The sequence below is a fragment of the Fukomys damarensis genome, unplaced genomic scaffold (genome assembly GCF_012274545.1).
Source record: "Fukomys damarensis isolate Sample0158 unplaced genomic scaffold, DMR_v1.0_HiC HiC_scaffold_34, whole genome shotgun sequence".
In the NCBI taxonomy this organism is placed as follows: domain Eukaryota; kingdom Metazoa; phylum Chordata; class Mammalia; order Rodentia; family Bathyergidae; genus Fukomys; species Fukomys damarensis.
Window position 1 is genome coordinate 23,244,005 of NW_022900946.1, and position 11,874 is coordinate 23,255,878.

General features: G+C 54.9%; 1 protein-coding gene across 2 annotated transcripts; it reads right to left on the reverse strand.

Moving 5' to 3' along the window:
* Positions 1 to 6,603: 6,603 nt before the first annotated feature.
* On the reverse strand, positions 6,604 to 8,252 carry Sdf2l1 (stromal cell derived factor 2 like 1). Of its 2 annotated transcripts, none has more exons than XM_010620664.3 (3): positions 7,996 to 8,252; positions 7,547 to 7,743; positions 6,604 to 6,906 (listed from the first exon to the last, which is right to left on the reverse strand). In XM_010620664.3, the coding sequence occupies exons 1-3, from the start codon at positions 8,180 to 8,182 to the stop codon at positions 6,730 to 6,732; spliced, it is 561 nt and encodes a 186-aa protein (XP_010618966.1). In that variant the 5' UTR covers positions 8,183 to 8,252; the 3' UTR covers positions 6,604 to 6,729. The 2 variants fall into 2 exon arrangements, with proteins under 2 accessions (XP_010618966.1, XP_010618965.1); XM_010620663.3 differs by having other exon boundaries at positions 6,604 to 7,011; positions 7,996 to 8,250.
* Between the last annotated feature and the right edge of the window lie 3,622 nt (positions 8,253 to 11,874).

The following is an 11,874-nucleotide window of genomic DNA, read 5'->3' on the forward strand; positions in this document are numbered from 1 at the left end:
CTTTCAGGTCTTCGCGGCGGGAGGAGCGCGGCTTTGCACTGTGATCTCACGAGGTGGCGAGCGGGTAGCAGGCGGTCTTCGGAGCTGCACGGAGTCCCTGGTTGTCGCCAGACCCGTCGTCCAACTTTTTAAAAGCCGCATCCTTCGGTTGGCCTCCAGTCCCCTCCCCACGCCGAGCTTCCCCACTTTGAAAAGTGGCCCTCGCGCTACCCCTGCAGTCTGCAGCCGCCCAGGATGAGCGCTCCGCTCACGGACCCAGCACCTGAGGACTTCACTCCGCCCCTGCCTCCTCCTGCTCTGCGGTCCTGACGCCACACACACCCCTCCCAGGTTTTGGGGGTCCAGGTCTCCTTCGCAGCCGCTTGGCTCTACACTTGCCGTTGCCTTTTTGCATCGCTTCCCCAGCCCCTTCTTGGTGGCCCTTTCCTCCGGCCCCTCCAGTGGGTTTCTGAAGTCCCTGTCCTTACCACTTCTAGGTCTTGTTCTTCTCCCACTGCTCTTCTGGTGCTGTGGGTTGTACCCAGGCAAGAGCTCCACCACTGAGCTACATCCTTGTTCTTCGTCCTTCTGAGACAGAGTCGCTGAATTGCCCAGGCTGCTCCTTCTGCCGCTGTCGCCCAAACAGTTCACGGGCTTGGCCACATCGTCTATCTTCATCTCATCCTTAGACTACCCTTGAGCTCCAGACCCACATTTGTTTTTTGTTTGGTTTTTTGTGACAGAGTCTCACTGTGTAGTTGAGATTGACCCGGAACCCATTAGGTAGCCCAGGGTGGTCTCGAACTCACAGCGATCCTCCTGCCTCAGCCTCCCAAGTGCTGGGATTGCAGGCGTGCGCCACTGTGCCCGGCTTCCAGACCCACATTTAAATAGCCAGAGGACGATTCTTGGCATCTCATATTGAACACATCCTGATTTGTGCATAGCTTTTTCTCCCTGAAATGTATTTTTTTTTCCCTCTACTTGGTCAGCAGCTGACCCTACTACCTACACTGGCCAGTAAGTAGAGAGCGTGTGTTCTCCGTTCCCTCTACACCCTCCATCAGTCCTGGGACACATGGAGTATATATGAGAAGTCTAACCAGATTTCTACCAAGCTTCTGGTTCCACCTTTCCCCAACAAAGGAGGTGGCAGGCACATTCTCCTGTTAGGAGGTCTGGGAGAAAGATGGAGGGACAGGATCTGTTCTGTGCATCTGGCCTTGGGTGCAGCCAGAGACTCAGATACACCTGGGCTCCAGTCCCCACCCTGCTCCCCGTGGGACTTACAAAACAAACATTTACTTTTGGGGGGTGGTTTGAGACAGGGCCTCACTATGTCGTTGGGACTGACCTGGAACTCACTGTGTAGCCTGGGCTGGTCTCGAACTCACAGCGATCCTCCTGCCTCAGGCTCCTGAGTGGGATTCCAGGTGTGCGCCACCATCCCGCCAAACATTTACTTTAAAATACATATGATATGCCCTTTCTCAAACAGGACAAGTACCTCTGAGGGGCAATTAGACCACAGATTATCCCCACTGTGTTATGCACATAACCATGGTTCACACTTTATACATTTATTTATATTTTAAAAAAACATACTGGGCCCTCCTCTGGGCCAGGTTCACCCAAGAGAAATTTAAAACAAACAGAAAAACAAGACAAACCATAAGAATTCCACATGGCCTCTGCCCCCGAGTCAGTGGAGGAACATTTGATGCCAAGGAGTCCAGAGTAGATAGGTGGACCTTAGGTGGCCCGGGGACCAAGGAGCCCAAAGGGGCTAGGACTATACAGAGGCGCAGGTGCCATCGACTGCCCACCCACACCGCCGCCATGAGTGCCAGGGCTAGTACCACAGGGTAGGATTGAAGCCAGTGCTCAGGGGTGAACAATACATCTAAAAGATCATCTGAAGACCTGAGCTTCCTCTGAAGAAGTCAGTCTTGGAGAAACTCACTCACTGGGCAGATTGTCAGGTCCTGATGGTAAAGATGGCCCTGCAAGCACACCTAGAATCAGGCTCCTTAAAGTTCTGCCCCCGGCCCCAATTCCAGCCGAAAGTTATGCCAGACGCCTCCCAGGCCCTCTGCCGGCTCAGGACACACATTCAGTGTGTAGAGCACAGGCTGGCGTGTTGGGTAAGCTCCGCGGGAGCCCCATGGCGGCTGATGCGTGGGTGAGGCTGCCTTTTGGAAGCCTCCACGTGGGCCAGCATTCTCTCCTGAGACTACCCCTCTTTCAAGCCTTCAGGGAAAGCTCAGTCCAGGTATGGGAAGCCCGTCCATACAGAGCAGTGGGCCTCTGTTTCTCCACAAAGCCCCGGAATCCCTAGTTTACCTAGGATGCCCGTGGGGAAAGATCTACAAACCACAGCCTTTCTGAATCTGGAGGCTCTGCCTTTGCTTGTCCTGTCGTGACTGGCTGGGCAACTTAGGGAATGAGCCCAGGGATCCACTTGAACCTGTGATGGAGGGAGGGCCCAGTCCAGCGTTGCACCCAAGCCTAACTGGTCCAAGCACTTACCCTCTGGGCAGCTCAGCTTTTCACGGCAAGGAAGTAGAATAAGGCAGCAGGGTTCTTCCCCAAGCACTGTGGACGGCGGGCAGGACCCGACCGATGCCCTTTCATCATTGCACTGCTTCCCAGTGGCCCACAGTAGTGCAACAGGGAAAGAGTGTCGGGCAGGCCTGCTAGCGCCTCTCAGTGTGCTGCTAATGGTGGTGGTCGTGGTGGGTGGGATCAGGGGAGACCTGGAATGCAGGCCCGCCGGGGGAGGGCCGCAGCATGGGGGAGGGGTGCCCTCTGACCTCAGAGGCCCGGTGCTAGCTGGAATCTCAAGTTTCCATGGAGAAGGGAGTGAACTGGGCAGGGGGAGGGGGAGGGGAAGGGCCTGCAACCCTGGAACGAGGAAGGAAAGCTCGTGGGTGAGGGGCGTCCCCAAGGCTGGCCCCAGATGCTTTGACAATATCATTGCACTGCTTCTCAGAGCACAGTAGTGCAACCTCGTCAGAGCACCCGCAACCAACAGAGGTGGGGGTGAAGGGTGCCCCCCCCCCGTACTGGCAGGGCGGGAAGCGCAACCGGCGGGTGGGTGGGGCCAGAGCCTCAGTTCACCTCGGAGCAGGAGAAGGGGATCCCTGCGGGGCTGCGGTCCTGGGGGGATTCAGGACCTCAGGGCATCCAAGCCTTCCGCTGTGCGAGCTTCAGGTTGTGCAGGAGAGAGATTCCAGCTCAGGAGCGAAAGCTGACTGGTCAAACGTGGGAGGGGGCGCGCACACAAAGGAGAGGGCCCGCGCTCAGCGCAGTCCGAAGCTGGCGCACACTCGGAGCTCCGGGGGCACAGCCCGAGGACCCTGCGCCCTGACTCGGCCTGCTTCCCTGGGAGAAGGGTGGCCCCACCCCGGGACGATGCGCCCCTTGCAGCTCAGGACCCCATCCCTGGTCCCTGACACTTAGCATGCCCCCCACCCCCCGTCCTGGCGGATTCTTCTGCCCGGGCCCAGAGCTGAGCAGAAGAAAGGGGGCTTCCCGCCCTTCTGGAGTACCCTGCCCAGAGAGGACGCTCGGGTCCTCCTAAGCCCCTCCGCGATCCTGGGACTGTCTGCCGGTGCCCCCCACCCCCGCCCCAGGCCCAGCTACTCACGAAGATAGTCACTTCTCGCCCCAGGGCGAGGGCAAGACGCAGGTGGGCGGGAGGGTCCCTGCCTCTGCGACCCAGCACCTCGTGGCGCCCTCCTGGCCGCCGGCTCCATCTTAACCCGCTGACAGTCGGAGGGCAGAGCCCCTGATCCTCAGCACAGCACTGCGCTCATTGGCAGGCGCGGGTTGGGTCTTCGCCTCTCGCGAGTCTATTGGCTGCTCCCGGAGCGATTTCAAAAGAGCCTCCAGGCTCCGATTGGCCCGGCGCCGCCCGAGTCTCGGGCTCCGCGGTTTTAACAATGAGTTCTACAAACACTTTCTCCCCATTCATAACTTATCAAAAGGAACTTTGCCCGCCTTTTCTTAGCTCTGGTCTCTGAAAGTTTTCTAGCGGTACCGGCGAGAGCGCTGGGAAGGCCAGCGGGAGGTGTCTGCCGGGCGATTGAGCCCGTCCGAGAGGGGTCTGCGACTCCTGGGAAGAAACACTGGAGCCTCCTGCCGAGCCTGCCCATTGAATGGGGTCTCAGGTTCCTTTCTTTGTACTGTGTGCCGCGATTGCTCTCAGCGGCTCCCGGATGTAATATTCATTCGGACACGGCGGCCGGCACCGAGAGGAGTAGCACCCCTTTCTGTCCAACCTAACGCACCTACCCTAAAGGGCCTACCCTAAAGACTCCCAGGGAGGTCTGCTATGGGGCCCAGGTACTGAGGCCCCTGTGGCCTTGTGCATCTGTAGGAGGTACGGGGAAGGGGAAGGGATGCTTGGGTCCTTGCGTGATTGCAACCCACCTCGTGGATGAGCATTCAGTAGGTGCCTGTCCTGGGCAGCCCGACAGGTAGTGTATTTGTCAGCTCACCTTCGCATGGCTCCGGTGAGATGTGTGTTGGGTGACACTTAGGTCGCTGAACGTCGGTGGCCTCTTCTATTTAGTTTTTAATTTTATTTTATTTGGTGCAGGGGATGGAACTCGGGACTTTGCACTTGCGAGGCAGGCAGTGGCACCACTGAGCTAAATCCAGCCCTATTTTATTCTCAGTCCAAGCGCTGAGAGAAATGTTTTTGAGGTAGGCAGAGTTGGTTGAGGTTTATGAACCTTGTGTTCTCTGAAAAATTGAGATGATAATCAAACATACTTCAGAGTTGTCGCCAGGAGCGAGTGAGATACTGTGTAAGTCACCCGATGCTCAGCGCATAGTGTTCAATGAATGAGAGATTTGCTACTGCTCAGATTTTAATTTTTTTATTTTTTGGTACAGGGATGGAACTCAGGACCTTGCACTTGCAAGGAAGGCGGTGGAACCAGAGCTAAATCCCTGGCCCCAGATTTTTATTTTTGATCTTGTCCAGCATGTCTGCTCCCACTGATACCCCATGGGTTCCTACCTGGTGTGTACCATTAGCATGCCTCACCTCACTGATTTCCATGTATGCACACACGAGTGTGTGTCCAAATCAGAGGATCTGCAGGCCTTGTCCACTGTTAGGGGTCTCCACACCCCTTCTGGAGGCCTTATTCTGGCTGCTAGAGCCCCTGACCCAACAGTGCACGCATGCGCATGCGGTGTGTGCGAAGTGCTATGATAACTGCCCCCACCTACCCAGCAGCTGTCCGCGAATGAGGAAAGACACTTCAGTCCCTTCCAGGTGGGACAGCATTGTTTTTTGGGAAAGTTTCTCACGATGTACCCCAGGCTGGGCTAGAACACTGAGTGCAGTCATTCCAGGATGTGCCACGTGCCTGACCAGTGGGATGACTCTGAGATCCCCAAAGGACTGAACGCTGGTTGCCCACAGGGCTGCTTTGCTCCACGGAGGGCCCCTTACTTGCTACTTTCCCTTCTCCTCTCACAGCCCCACTGCTTTGCTCCTGAGTTTCCTGGGATCACAGCCCAACAATCTCCTCCTACTCAAATCCTTCAAGGTCCAGAGAGTGATGGAAGAGGCATGTAGATTTGCAAATAATGCTCAAGGAATTTTAGAGTGCAGGGGTCAGGAAGGGTTCACAGGGGAGAGAAGGAGAGGAATGGACCCAGAACCTACACATAACGCCACTTTCCACAGTATTCAGTGGAGAGAGCTTTTCTCCATCCTTTGGTAAGGTCAATTGGTTTCCCAGATATAAAGTACTCTATTCATGTTACTCCAAGCCCCTCCAGCCTCTCCTTTGGGCTCTTTTCTGTTCTTTGTCAGGGAAGCAGCACCCTCTTACCCCAGCAGCTTCCTTAAGCACCCTACTGTTCCATGTAGCTCCACTTTAGCCAGTTAGGAAGCCTGTCTCCTCCGCCATCACCTCTACAGGCCACCCCTATACCAGCACAGCGCTTCTCTTGCTCTCCTATTTTACTGCTCCTGTCTTTAAACAGCAGTGCTCTACCCAAATTGTGCCTCCTCTTCCAGGAAGCATCCTCAGATCTTTCTGAGTAACCATTCTTTGTAGTTATCTTCTCTTGAGGTATCTTTTGAGGTTTTGTTCTCTTTGGGTCCTTTGAAGGTCAGGGTGGGGGGACCGAGATGCCTGAGCAGGCCGGGGACGGTGGGTGGGACAGCACTTGTACCCAGGGTGAAGAAACCTGTGATACAGTTTCCCGCAGAATCCTCATCTGGTCCTCAGTCAAAGACAGGTGTCAAGACTGCAGCAACTGCCAGGAGAATGGGTCCTCACTACAACGGATGGGGGGCTGAAGAGCTTAAGTCCCATTCAGCTGGCAGGAGGGTGTGGAACTCCCGCTCATCCTGCCCTGGGGCCCAGACCCCTCAGTAGGAAAGTCCATTAAGTTCAAAGACTGGCACATTGAGGGTATTTGCCATCAGACTATCTCAGACAGCACAGCCGACACTGCTCAGGGCAGTGTCGGAATGCAGGGGAGAGCGCCAGCAAGGTCTTGCCAGGTTCAGCAGCCAAGTTGGAGACGGGAAGAGCTAGTAAACTGTGCCAGGGACGCCCGGCACCTCCTGGTCACCACCAGACTCAGAGCGAGTACAATCGCAGACCAACAGTCTTTAATCACAAAGGCACTCGAGGACCCCGAGGAACCCAAAGTCTCCACCAGGAGTGGCCCTAAAGACGCCCCACCCTGCCACTTCCCATTCACCCATCCACACACTCAGAGTTCATCGTGACCTGCCGCGGGCTCCATACCAGGCTTGATGAAGATGCCTTCCATGGCCTTCCAAGTATTATGCGTGTTGGCGCTGAGCATGCCATGCACCTCGTGCTGCCCACGGATGGGGCTCCCGTACTGCTCGCCGGTGACCGACAGGAACACAGACGTGCCCACGTGCTGGAAGCGCACAGAAGCCTCACGCTCCCAGAGCTGCCCAGAGCACCGCACCGTCCACAGGTCCAGGTCATCACCCTCACCGTCTTCCCCAAAAGCACTCACCTCCTACAGGTGTGGGTATGGGGCACAGTAGTCACCACAGAGAAGGCACGAGGCCCTGAGCCTAGCAATGGCACTTGCACCCAGTGCACTAGACTTCTAGTCCTTTCCTTGTACCGCCCTGACCTTCAGCTTCCTCAGCTACCACATGGGACACCCAGATCCCCCCGCAGGGCCCCATGCAGAACACAGAGCCTCAGACAATGCACACTGTGTTGGATCTCTGCATCTGTCCATCAGACTTTCCTACTCCAAAAGCTGTGTGGATCTCCCTCCTGGGCCCCTCTTGCTCCAAAAGAGGAGTTTCATCTGCCTCCCCGCTGGGCTGGGAGCTCCTGGGTGCAGTACTCTGCAGGTCACTTCTGTGTCCCCAAAGGGGCGGGTGCTCAGTAATCATTTTTGAATCGAAATTCCCTTTTTGCATAAGCTGGGGTTCAGAGACAGTAAGGAAAAGGAGTCTCGAACTAGAACCCAAGGTTCTGTCCCGGGTCTCCCACACGGAGGTCAGGAGCCCTCCCTGGGAGCCAGGGAAGAGACATACCTGGTTGTTGGACAGCGGCGACAGGAAGTGGTGGGTGTGCAGGTTCTTGCCGGTGAGCACGTGCGTGAGCCGCACCGCCTGCCCGCAGCGTACGGGGGACCCGCGCGGGCACCCGCCCTCTGGGCCACCGCGGATCCGCCAGTAGCTATTGGCGTCCCCCGACGCCTCCACACCGGTCACTGACTGTTGGCCGCTCCCTGAGGAATGACACCCCGCCCGACCGCCAGGTCCCTGTCAATCGCGTAACCCCGGGCTCCCGCGGCTCGTCCCCAGCCCTGCCGGACCTCTCGAGTCCCTCCGGTCGCCGTTCACGGTCCGCCCGCCCCGCGCCATATCTAGACGACCCCCTCAAGTCCCGGTCCTGACCTTTCACGGCCCCCAGCCCCACCGCCCCCGAGGGCCTCCTCGCCTCCGCCCCCTGGCGATCGCCCCGCGCAGGTTCCACGCACCTGACCCGTATTTGATGTCATGCGAGTGCAGCCGCACCCTGTGTTGCGTGTTAAGCAGCTTCAGCACCGACCCGCAGGTCACAGGCCCTACACCAGTCTTGGTGGCACTGCTGCCCGGTATCAAGAGCATCAACAGGAGCGCCAGCAGAACCGGCCCCGCCGCCTCACAGCGGCCCGCGCTCCGCATTGCCCCGCCAGGCTCCTGCAGCTCTGGAGGCCGGCCGCTTCCGTCCCCCAGCAGACCAATCCGGCCCTGACAGCGCCCTCCCACGGCAGCCAATCGCGAGCTCGCGCGGCGCTCGACCTGCACTACCATTGGGTTGACGTGAAGGGATCCGCCTCCAGCCCACCCTCGTAGTATGGGGGGGGTGGCTGGAGACACGAGGAGAGTTTTGATTGGTCCACGCTTCCATTGACTCACCAATAAACATTAAAGGTCCGGGGGGCGGTGGCACCTATGGGTGAAAGCGCTCCAGTCGGGCAGCGGCTAGGGTGAGCTTGCCGAGTTCGGTGGTCGCAGAGCCTCTCCTTCCCGGCTCAGGTCCTTACACCCTGCAGGTGTATCTACGGAAGTTCCTTGATCCTGCATCCCTGGGACCTAAATAATGTCTTTGCCCTCGGACCCCGGCAGGATCACTAGATTTTAGGGTCGCAAAGTGGCCCGTAACTCAGTGAGTTACGGAATCTCCTGGGCCTTCAGCCCCCGAACCCAGGGACTAATTTCCCCGTCATTTGGTTATAGTTCCCTCTGACACTGGGTCACCTCAGTCCTTGGACGCTGGAGTTTATGAAGTCTCTGGTCACTCAGTCATTTGAGTCCTTCCGCTGGAGTAGCTCATGGTTATTGGGTCATCGGGCAGCAGGGGGCAGCACGGAGCTGTGGAGTCTGAGGATAGATGGCAAGTTCTCATCCATCAGAAGGTCCCAAAGGTGTCTTAGGAAACCTCAGCCCAGCGAGACCAAAGCTGAGTGACTGGCATATGAAGTGGGTTTCCGTTTTGATGCCTTCGCAGACGGTTGTCATCTCAGACTTCAAAGGAGGAAAATGTATACCACTATTTACTTATTCGTTCATGGAACATTCTTACCTTAGTTAGCTCCAAGTCCTTGCTGGGCGTCATGGAGTAACTGGCTCTGGGCTGTATCATATGAGACTGAAGAAGCTTACACTTGGGACACCAGCACAGCGGGGGTTACCGTTCAGGATTGATTATGTCATCCAGAATTATGCATCCAGGAAATCCAAAAGAAAGCCCTTGTATAATAACAGCAACGTGTTAATTTAGGTGATACAATACTCAGTATGTCCCAATCCTGTTGAGGGGTTGTTTTTCACAGTGCTGAGAATCAAACCTGGGGCCTCAAGAATGGTAGGGAAATACTCTACCATTGAACTATATTCTTTGGCCCAAATTTGGTTTTTCATGTTTAATATCATTGATTATTTATGTAGTCCCATTAAGTTTGTTGGTACATTTTGTTTTGTTTTGTTTTGTTTTTTTTGAGACAGGGTCTCACTATGTAGTTCGGACTTAGCTGGAACTCACTATGTAGCCCAGGCTGGTCTCAAACTCACAGTGATCCTCCTGCCTCAGCCTCCCAAGTGCTGGGATTACAGGTGTGCGCCACCACGCCCGGCTAGTTTGTTGGCACATTTAAAGCAAGCAGTACAGTTACATTCACCATTGGGATCTTGTACCTTTACATGATACGTTTTGGTTCTTGTTTTTTCCCCATACTCCTGCCCTCCCTTCACCCCCTTCACCCTTCGATTGTTTATTTGCAGTACGGGGGATTGAACCCAGGGCCCTCACGCTGAGCTACATCCCAACCCTTGTTTACTTTGAGACAGGGTCTTGCTAAGTCACTAATTTTCCCAGGCTATCCTCCAACTTTTGATCCTCCTGTTTCAGCTTCCCAGAACTCTGGGATCACAGCCACCACTATCATGCCTGGCTTGCTTTTTGTTTTCTGAGGCAAGACCTTGCTGTTTTGCTCATATTGGAGTTGAACATTTAGGCTCAATGTCTCCTCCTGCCTCAGCCTCCTGAGTAGTGGGGACTATAGGTGCACAGCATCTCTCCCAGCTCATTTCCCTTTAAAAGCTCCCCCATGCCTCAGCCTCCTCAAAATGTGCTCATTGTGTACTGTGGCGTACAGACGTCCTTTGCGGTGCTCTGCTATTCCCAAATAAACATGATGCTTTGGAAAATCCCTGATTGTCATTGCAGTTGACAGTCAAGATCCCAGAACCAGAGTGGAGGGAGCCGTGTGGCTCTCCTTTGACTCTTGTGAAGCTTCATGGCTTCTCATTGCTCTTCCGCAGACCATATTCCCTGGCTCCCCACTGAGCATGTGCTCAGGACCAAGTATGATTTTTCTCCAGTAGCCTTCCCTTCCAGCCACAGCTTGTCTTCAGAATCACATTCTTTTTTTTTTTTTTGGAGAGAGAGGGTCTCACTATGTAGTTGAGACTGACCTGGAACTCACTGTGTAGCCCAGGCTGGTCTCGAATTCACAGCGATTCTCCTGCCTCAGCCTCCCAAGTGCTGGGATTACAGGTGTGCGCCAGAATCACATTCTTAAGAGAGTCTGGTCAGCTCATCTTAGGTCCAAGAACTGCTCAAGGTACAACCAGATGTGGAGGGGAGGAAGGGTAGTAACTAATCTCCAAATAAGGCCACATAGTACTCCTCGCATCTCATGACTGAGTTATAGCTGAGAGGCAGAGCACTTGCCTAGCATGTGTGAAGTCCTGGGTTAGGTCCCCAGCATCATCAAAGTGAAAACACCACCTACTCTTGTAATCAAAGAAGACTGACTCCATGTTCCCCTTCCCTGTCACTTGCTTTGACCAATAGAATGAAAAAAAAAAGTACAGGGATTTAGCTCAGTGGTGCTGACACCTGCCTCACAAGTGCAAGGTCCTGCGTTTGATCCACAGTACCCCCCAAAAAAATGGGGGCCTTCTGAGCACTGGCTGTAAGAGCTCCTAGGAGCCCAGTCACTGCACTGTTCTGGGTAAGGAAGTCCAGGTGGGGTTACTGCATAGTGAGAGGCTGTGTGGAGAGAAACAGGAGGGAGAGGGCACCTTAGCAACGTTCGGCTCCAGCCCACTCCCAGCTCAAAGTATTCACATAAGCCACTCTGGTCTGTACTGCTACCCAGCTAAGCCTCTCGCCGCAGTATAATGATAAGTGATCTCCTTTTAGAAAGCTGCTTAGAAAGAAAAAAAAAAAGAAAGAAAGAAAAGCCGCTTAGGGCTGGAATTTAGCTCAGTGATTCCACCGCCTGCCTCGAAAGCATAAGGTCCCGAGTTTGATCCCCAGAACCAAAAAACAAAAAACAAAAAACCACACACACACACACACACTCACACACACACAGCTACTTAGTCTTGGGGTATTTATACACAGCAAGAGATGGCTGAGGAGAGGTCTAAGGAAACAGGTCTTCAGTACAAGCTATCAGTGTTTCCGCGGGAGCTGTTCCCAGTCACTCTGAGGCAGGGGTGGGGCTGTGTTCTCCTCTTCCTTGATGCTATCACAGTGGGACCTGGGGAGAGGCGGGAATCACAGCAGGTGCTGTCTCCTAACACTTCTTCTCTCTCAGCTCTTTTCTACTAACAGGGTTCCTTGCCTTGGGATGGGTAGATGATGGCTGTTCTGTATCAGCCATATCCGTCTTCAGGAATCAGTGCGGATAACCAGAATCTCATTTCCTCCCAGCTGCAGCCTTCTGAGAAAGAACCAACCAGCCTGGCTTGGAATAGGGATGTGCCGATAGGGCTTATCAACTGTGGCCAAGTGGTGAGGCACGCAGATGCCACCAGGGATGGGGGGTAGGTGGAAGGCTTTTTTTTTTTTTTTTTTTTTTTTT

What these genes read in the sequence shown, in the direction of transcription:
- Sdf2l1 (XM_010620663.3), bottom strand. Translation starts at nt 8,182, where the DNA reads ATGCGGAGCGCGGGCCGCTGTGAGGCGGCGGGGCCGGTTCTGCTGGCG. An exon ending in TGACATCAAATACGGGTCAG is followed by an intron (nt 7,744 to 7,995) that starts GTGCGTGGAACC and finishes GTCATTCCTCAG; the next exon opens with GGAGCGGCCAACAGTCAGTG. An exon ending in CGCCGCTGTCCAACAACCAG is followed by an intron (nt 7,012 to 7,546) that starts GTATGTCTCTTC and finishes CCACACCTGTAG; the next exon opens with GAGGTGAGTGCTTTTGGGGA.